Here is a 9,268-nt window from a genome sequence, read left to right as displayed (position 1 = left end):
TAGGCCTTTCTTGGCTGAAGCTGTTAACTGGTCCAAACATGCGGTTTAATATAACATTCCGCTAGTTAAGTGTTTCTCACCCAGAAGTTTTCAAAATAAGATCTAAGTACTCCTGTAAAGTGTATTATAGAAACTAAACGTTTAGCCAAGCTACAGCCATCCTAGCAGAACGTTAGTCGCAATTATATGCTTACATTTACAGTGTAGGACCTAAGTCTATATTTCTACCGAGTTTGTTGAGGACAATTCATGACTTATGCAGCCATGACGTAGCTGCTGCGGCAAGAACAATCGTTCCTCGCGCTCCAGAAGAAAACCCCAGGAAACTAATGAAGGATGTTGCCCAGGGACGTCGGTGTTTCCCCTGCGATTCATGTCAGCGAAGGCGGAGAAAACAGCGCCCGCGCGGCTTTACTTTCAGTAAATTGAAAAACTAACAAAACTGCATTGTTTAAATCTCATTGTTCATGCTGTTGTAAGTTCTCGTACGAGGGTTTGCAAACATGGGCCCAAACCCCATCAACCATAGAATGCCTTTTATTCTTTTTGTACTGAAAAACGGAAAAACCAAGCCATCCATTTCCTCCATGTGGATTTGACATATAAAACGCTGTAAATTCACCGCAGCTGGACCCTTCTCATTAGGTTTGAAAATGGTGCTCAATGTATTTGAAAGGACGATGATGGATGGTATTGATTGATATTATAAAGTTTTGCTGAAATAATCAGAAATGGATCAGATTTATGCAATCCCAGACAGACCAGAGAATATATCATAATGAATATTCAGTCACTGAGAAGGATTTATAGCATATAAGCATCTCTTAGCATTGAGCGTTATCACAACCAAGTAACACCTACATTTGTCAATATATATTTACTTATACTAGATTGAGACTCATTTTTAAAAAATCTTATTGTCTGTCCCTTCATCCATGCTCTGTTTTTCTTTAAATAAACCCAAAATAAATGCTGTTTTCCAGTTTAAGTCATTAGATGGCGCTGTCAGTAAACGAGCCACAGGGAAAAAGCCACTAATACAATGAGGAGAGAGTCAGTCAGTTTCAAGGAATTCAAGGAACTCAACAGTCCTGTGTTACATGCGCTCGATGCCGCTATATTTCCAGGACCTTTAACAGGGATCTAATCCTAGTTTATTAACTGACAGCCACCTAACTTTTGTTCTAGGCTATTTATTCCTCTGCAGAACCTAAAGGAGGACCACCGACCCGCTGCTGCAGGATTCCCGCTGAAGTTGGAGCACAACGCGGACTGTCGGAGCTGGGAAGTTGCCCGTTTCCCCATCGCACGCTCAGTCAAGCTTCAGACTGGTTGAAAGTTATGGTTTTAAATCTGGTTGTCATACAGACTTGCACAATGTTAAGGAGACCCGGCGCCTTCTGTGTGTGTGGAAAATGATTGCGATCAGCGCCGAGCTTTTCATTATGGTGAGGAGATGTCTTCTCACTTTCAAACCGTTCAGGTAAGACACCTTTTCAATACGCACTGACGTGTGTACATTACATTGCTTCAAATTTAAGGCATTTTTCTGTTATTTTTTTGTATTCTGCGTCATATAAAAAATATATAGGTTGACTTTTGGTTGAATTTCTTCCTGCATAACATGTCCGTGTGTGCGAATACAGTAGTGCTTATTCCTCAGCTTCTGTTTTCTGCAAAAACTTGCAAGTTCTTGCATTAACTGGAACAACGCGATGCCCGCTGTGCCATAATTAAGGTTTGCTTACTCAGCTTTAAGTTTAACCACCAGCAGCTGGAGACAAGTGAAAGCAAGTCAAGCGGCTATAAACTAATTAAAACTCCCCAAGTATGACCAGATGAGTTGTACACAAGCTCAAGGACCCATTAGGATTAAGAAATAAGTCATCATGGTGTCCAGGCCAGTTCCCTGATGTTTTACAGCTTTCTGAGTGAACACAATGGTGTTACACATTATGCCTGATTTAACATGCCAATGAGCAACTGGCTCACTCATACTGTCAGTGGATGGTACAGAGAGAATAGAACTCACTAACTGCAGAATCATTGCTACAATACTTGTGTGCATGCTTCCTGAACATCAAATCCCAGATTTTCACCCTCACCTCACATATTGGATAGATATATGGCTCTATCGCTCACTCAGGCTGTAGCTGAGTGTCTGCAGCCTCCCTGACAGTTTCCTGCCTTTTACAAATTCAACAAAGCAGGCTGTGGTGTGCAGAATGGAAGAGTGACAATCTGTCCTGCTGTCCCTTCCTCTACAAAAGGATTGTTTCCAAACATTTTCTCAGCACGACTCGTGGAGCGTGCCGATGAGCCTGTTTTTGAGCTAATCCGCACCAAAGCATTTTTTTTTTTTCTCAAAGCTTCAGAACTTGAAAAACGTTCACTGCTCTATCCAAAACGCAACCACTGGGCAGTAATTTCATGCTTTTATTTTGGATGTTAGCTCACTGAGCACAGTGTGATGCAGAAAGCCCATCCGTGTTGATGGTTCATTTGAGCTGACACAGTCAAGCGAGTACACAATGCTTTTTTGTGGGTTCGTTGGTACGACATGAACCTTGGAAAGTATGTCCTCACTCCATAAAGCCCCACAAAGCACTTGGAGTTATGTCACCTCTCAGAGCTTGTCTCGAAGTGAACTCCCCTGACACGTTCTTTGTTTCATAGTTTCACTCTTCTACTTTTTTGTCCTCATCTGTCCCATGCACCTTTTTTCTTTGTGTCTGATGAGCTCTAACCATGTCGTGCTCCTGTGTCACTTAATCGCCCCTCGTCTCTGTCTTTCTCCTGCAGGATCTTTGTGGTGGGAATTGGCTTCTTCAGCTTATGCTTTCTAATGACCTCTCTCGGGGGCCAGTTCTCAGCCAAGAGACCCGGAGATTCCCCCTTCACCGTGCGAGCCGAAGGTAAGCCTGCGGTTACACGTCAGTGCTGCTGGGTCGCCTCTTGCTGCGGTAGCTGTGCCCCCGTGCTTGTAATGAACAGGCTGGGAACATGCTGAGCTCTTCGCGGGGCTTCCTTGATTGCCGCCAGCGGGCTGACAGACCTGCTCACTTTGCTCATCAGGAGTGCGTCAGGGGGTACTGTCACCCCCGAGAAGCTCCTCTCTTCTCTCATCTACACCTCCATCTCCTTTTTACACCTGCTTTCATCTCTGTTCGGTGTCCACATGACCTTGTTCTGACCCATATGAACTAATTTATAGTAGTAGTAATAGTAGACAATTTGTGGAGGCAGAGGTGGGGTTGTTATGTTTGTATGTGCTCATGTAGGCCAGTGGATCTCAAACTGTGTGTCGGGCCCTGGGGGGGCATAGAGGACCTTTTATTTCACTAAAATTCAATTTGGATCATTTTGTTTATTAATTTTGGTCCCCCTATCATTGTTAATGATTGCTAATTGTGGAATGGTGTGTGTGTGTAAACTTTTTTTGGCTTCTGAAGGGGGGCATGTTAGAAAAAGTTTGAGAACCACTCATGTAGGCGAATAGAGAAGAAACGGAGGGAGTAGTCCACCAGTGGAATTCTTCTTATGAGCTCAAGCAACTCAATGAATAAAATAATGCTATTAATATGCCATGTTTTTAAGACAGACAACCAGTACTAGAGATGCATTTGTTTCTTAGTGAGAGCACAGCAGAAACAGCTGAATGACAACTCCCTTTAGACAAATCTAATCTCATCCTAAAAGGTGCAAATGGCCACTTAAATGTGTGTAGTAGCTAGCAACACTGACCTTGGCCTCAGAGATCAACAAATCAAAGCCACTGCAAAAAAATTTATCTTTCTCAGCACGTTCTCTGTGTTTGCGCTATGTGCCTCTGCATATAAACCACTACAGCGCTAGCCATTTGGGAGAGTCAGTGTTAGCTTTTGGACTATTGTCTCTCACCTTTTTATCTCCGCCTGGCACGATGTTGACACTGTGTGTCATCCTCTATGACAGATACCAGCTGGCACAGGCAGAAGCAATGCAATCTATCACAACCCATTCAAGGACACCAGTTGTTCGTATTTGTAAAGTATTACACTGATCCCAATTTATTTCTATTCAAATAAGGGAACCATAATCATTTCATCCCCGTTGAATAATGCAGTCTGGTCATTGCAACTGATCTTATCGCCTTGTGGTTGTTTGTTGTGTAAGATATAAAGATAGTGCTGGAATATTTTTGACTGACTCACTTGAATGACTCTACTCGGTTATTAGAAGCTTTAATATTGGCTTGTCAGAGCTCCACGGGAAAACAGTAATGAAGGAAATGTTGTAGCGAGGTGCATCAGGTGACATCAAGGGAGACACTTTGAAGGATTTCACCCATTTATGGAGTATATGCAGAGCTGGTTCTGGGTGAAGGAGAGAGAAAGAGAAGGGTGGAAGACAGGAGAGCTGTCTGATTAATTAACCACTCATAGGCTGCAGTCAAGGGAAGGCATCTGGCCTCTAGCTCATTAAGCACTGCCTCGCCACTAACCAGGGAGAGTCACGCTATGTAAATTCTCACCCTCTGTGTGTGTGAGTATGTGTCTTTGTGTACATGTGGATGTTTGGGAATGAGGCTTAGCGGCACAGGAAGTTTGTGCAGTATGACTGAGCTAGGATGAACTGTTCAGTGGAGCAGTACCTTGACGACACTAGATTGTACACACCCATCCGACCTCTGCTGCTGGACGCTGGGGAGAGCTACAGGACATATATGCACACACATACACCTGCACTACCTTGTCAGTCTTTACACCAACATGTGTGTGACATGCATTCGCGCAGGACATGTGAAAATGTCAGCGAGGCAGCGGGAGCACCTTAAAATCCAGAGTGTTTTGAATCTGAAAGGGTAAACAACATGGCCAGGCTGCGCTGTGAGGAACCATTACCTTGTTTACTGCTCATCTTGTGAATGGCAATAATTGCCTGAAGAGCAAAAGGTGTAAGAAAAATATATAATTATTGTCTTGCTACCTTCTGTTTCTCTCGCCCCTCACTGCCTGTCTGTCTCCCTCTACCTCTTTTTAAATGCTTCTCTCCGGCTCAGTCTCTCTGACCTGTTTTTGTATTATTTTTGTCAAGAAAAGACTGTAGTGTGTAAAAGTGTTAGGCTATGACACTCCAGAGCCAGAGACCCAGAATACCCCACAGTTACATTTGGATACTAAGCTATATCCAGATTTAAAATGCATGCAATTCCTTCATTACGTCCCTTTGAAGGTACAGGAAACTAATGATGTGGAAAATAAGTGAGAGGGGAACAGAGGGAGACTAGTTCTACCAGAGTGGGAAGCATGAAAGGCAGAAGCATTTGATCCTAGATATCTTAAAGGCTCCAGAGGTGTACTGTAGCTTTCTAATAAGCTCTTTGAAGACCACCTTCACAGTGTGTCCTTTTACCACAGGGGTCTTAATGCAGCTTTACCACAAAGGGATACTTTCAGATTTTACCCTGGTCAGAGCAAGACTAAATGGTTCAGATTTGAATGCATTTACTATTCCTACCTGCAAGCTCCATTACCTCAGGGTTTTTGTTTCACCTCCAATACCTCTAAGTGACAAATATGTTTTGCTGCAGGCTGATAGAGTATTGCATCTCTCAAAGAAAGCAGATGGTTTCTTAAATCTTTACCTACTCCCCTGTGCTTGAATCTATATATTTTAATCCTTTTTATATTTACTCCACATCACCACACAAATGTATTAAATAATAATAAAGCAACTGCTTACATTTTGGTGGCTGGACTACTACTGAAACTGATTAAATGTAGGAGAAAACCAGCCTTTCCCACTACTTTTTAATCCATCACTGAGCAGAGCATCAGGTGTGCAAGGAGCATGATGTTCAGTATCCTGTTCAGTGCGATCCTTTTCACAGACACTGGCAGAACTTTTTTATTTCATGCCTCAGCAGTCTTACGTGATGCATGGAAATGAGTCTTCCCTGACATCGCTCCTTGTAAGGGCACGGCATTTGCAAGTCTATCAATGCTGCAAACTTCAATACTTCGTTTGAATGAAAAATGGGATAAATAATTAGTTTGCGGTATAGCGCTCTACTCCGGCATATGTAGATGTTATGAACAGAATAAACTGACCTTTGCTACTGACAGAACTTCACCAGTAGTTTAGAATAACTGTAAATTCATGTGCCGCTGACTGCCTGGCGCTCTGCCTGACGACAAAAAAAAAGGTGTGAATGAAAGATGGCTGCTCATTGTTCACTCTGTCACAAGCTCCTGTCACCTGGTGGAAAGACCAGTGATTTTCTCTTGGATTGTGGGGTATGACAACAGGGGTTGTAATGATTGTTATTTTGGCCAGGACAGTCAGAGACACTTCAGGACATTCAACTGTAAAGATGTTTTCTGTGTCTCAGATTGCTTTGGTTGTTTGCGGCTTTGTGGCATTCAGCATCTTCTTATTTAAGGCATGATTTGAGAAGAAATTAAGACTGAGGCTGAACTACAACATGGTACTTTTTTTTATTTTGCTCTTGGCATTGCAATAGGCACATTTTAGGCAGAGACTGTTGTCACCACTGCTGCTTATTAGTCTCTTGTAGAATTGACTGTCGGTGTTGGTTTAATTTTGCATGTAGAAGTGTTGGTGTGGACCCATCAGTTGATTAAATTGTCTCCTGGGGGAAGCAGTGGGAAAAGAAGTACCGCAGATTTGATTACGACTGTTTCTGTAAATTAGCTGCTGCAGCATTATAATCCTTTAGCTGAGTGTGACCATGCAGTGCATGTATGCACTTGGACCTGTACATGCAGCACACGCAGAAACACAATCATTTTCAAAGTAACTAATGTTCAAGCTGCATAGCTACTAATTTTAACAATTGGCAGCATAATGTGTGCTATCATTGTATAATATAAGCTTAAAGTGAAGTTATTGTATTGTAGTTATTCTTATTACCAGCTATGTATGAGCTGCAAACTGGGTCAAGAAGTTCACTTCTAGATGTGGTTTAGGTAGCATTTTCTATTCTTGTTTTTTTTTTTGCATGCCTGCAAGAATATTTTGTGTGAAAACAGGAAATATGTAGATGCAAATGCTCATCATATTTTTGTGGTTTTGCACAATCTGAGCAGTGAAAGGACAAAAGAGAATAAAATTGCTAAATGCCCGTCCTGGAAAATAAGTATGCTGTGACACTGTATCTGGGTAAATTGAGTAGTGTGTGTTTTTAAAGAGCGTATATTAGCAGATGCTGAGATGTGTCTGTTGAGCCTTTTCTCACCTTCTAAGTTGCCAGGTGTGCTTCGCTGATTTCACTGTAAAAAAGTACACCATGTATCACACATTAAATGAATGCTTTAAAGCTGTGGTATAAATCAATAAATGTCAAGCTGCAGTGTTTCGGTGTGCGCAGTATAAGAAAACATCACTTTGCTTCTAGCTAAATGTGTTGGTCTACCTTTGCATACTGTGGGGAGGGTCAGCAGAAATAACCAATGAAAAGGATAGATCAGGTTTTAATTTAAGCTACAGAGGTGTTTTCCCCCTTTTCCAGGCTGTCAGGCACAATAAGAGGCTGGAGCTGCTCGGAGGATAAGTGACAGAGGTTTTCAGCTCTAATAGCTTCTTGGATCTGGCAGCTTCCCCCATAGGTGCCAAAAAAGAAGAGAGAAACTCAATCTCAATCAGCCTTTTCGGTAATGAATATTTGAATTAGGAGTGAGAGGACAGGGAAATGTATGAATTTATCCCGGTGACAGGTGAGATGGAGGGGTCTGACCCTCAGTTTCCACACTAAGAAAACTACTCAGCCAGCAAGCATGCATATAAGAGATGACAGAATTTATTTATTTGGCTCTCAGTCGTGCCAGTGGGGAGAAGAATTTTTTTATATATGTGGTGTGTATGACACACTGCTACAATCAATTGTTTTGTTGATGGATAAGTTACTAAATATAGAAACGGCGTATTTCCATCTTAGTGAGCTCACTGTAGAATAAAGTTGTAGTAGACGGTATAAAGCTTATCTTTTAATGCATGTTGTTGCTTTCAATTGGGTGTAGTTTGTGCTATCTATGTAATGACATCATGATTTCCACATACTGCTCAACACCTGTATTACACCTATGCCAACTAGTGAAAAATATACATCCTTCAAAACATGTAATAACAGCAGAAGTAGATTCTTTTGCCTGCCAACATATAGTTTTTGTTGTATCGGGTGCCTACCTACAGTATCTAAAAGAAGTGTTCAACATTAGATTGAATTATTAGATTTAGTGTGGGAGCTTTTTGTTCTGACCTTTCACATTGCTGCAGAAATAAGACGAGACTGCTGTAATTGCAGCACCTTGATTGCTTCTTTCTTGCATCCATTATTTTGTTGTGGATTTGGCAGTTTTGCATACGTGTGTGTTTGTCTATTTGTTTGCATGTTTTTGGGGCTGAGGGCTCATGAGCTTCCCTGGCAAGTGCTGCAGCATTGTCAGAAAAGGTTCATTAAAGCAACATGCTTGCAAGTTACTGTAGGTATTCAGGTATTTTATCCTTTTATGTACCTTTTGTTTAACTGATGGGATGTACTTTGTGCAGAGATTACATGCATCATCTGAATCTTGGAGCTGCTGGTGGTAAAATTAGCCCTGCGTTGTGAGACACAATGTTCAGAACGTCCCTCTGAGATAATGTCAAGCCGTGTCTGAATACACACACTGCATGAGGGCCAAGGTGGTAAGATGCGCTGCCACTTTTTTCTTTCTTTTTTAATTAAATTATTTAAATTAGTGCTTTCCACTATGGGCGTTGGCTGGCAGTCTCTCGACAACAAACATATATAATTATACCTTGATGTATAGGATATATATATATATATATCTCCTAGGTGGTGTCTTGTGAATATTGATTGTAAATAAAATTTTGATTGTAAAGGATCTAAAAACATCTAAATTATAGCCTCCCACTGAAGGACTTTGTCTGGGGATTTTAATGAAACTGAATCTGTGATGAGTAGGAAAGATATTCAGTCTGTTGTGTTGTTTAATAGTGATATGTGAATTCAGTTTTGGGTGGCCATGTCTAAATGAACCAAAGACAGACTGATAATAAAAGGACTGGCACCTCTCATTGTCTGACTTGGACCTGGAGCACCCGTCAGTTCCTATACTAGTTAATTAGTTCAACTGAAGGGTGAGCTTTATATGCAAGTGAATGTTCTCTAGGGAACTTTTGAAGCTTAACAAAAGACTAATCTGTCAGTCATGTAAAATACTTTGGCTGCATTGCGTCAGTAAAAGGTCTAGTGTGTAACATT

At 41.5% G+C, this 9,268-nt stretch overlaps 1 protein-coding gene across 1 annotated transcript in view; it reads left to right on the top strand.

Moving 5' to 3' along the window:
* Positions 1-1,071: 1,071 nt before the first annotated feature.
* The window catches only part of LOC118322668 (alpha-1,6-mannosylglycoprotein 6-beta-N-acetylglucosaminyltransferase B), a 52,945-nt gene continuing 44,748 nt past the window's right edge, over positions 1,072-9,268 (top strand). The window contains exons 1-2 of the mRNA XM_035654402.1: positions 1,072-1,483; positions 2,803-2,915. Of these exons, the coding sequence (XP_035510295.1) occupies positions 1,416-1,483; positions 2,803-2,915 (181 nt within the window). The 5' untranslated portion in view covers positions 1,072-1,415. The remainder of the gene's footprint in view (positions 1,484-2,802; positions 2,916-9,268) is intronic.

The sequence above is a fragment of the Morone saxatilis genome, unplaced genomic scaffold (assembly GCF_004916995.1).
Source record: "Morone saxatilis isolate NCDOM2014 unplaced genomic scaffold, NCSU_SB_2.0 Contig14, whole genome shotgun sequence".
Taxonomy (NCBI): domain Eukaryota; kingdom Metazoa; phylum Chordata; class Actinopteri; family Moronidae; genus Morone; species Morone saxatilis.
Note: the sequence above shows the minus strand (reverse complement) of the source record. Positions and strands in the feature narration are given on the sequence as shown.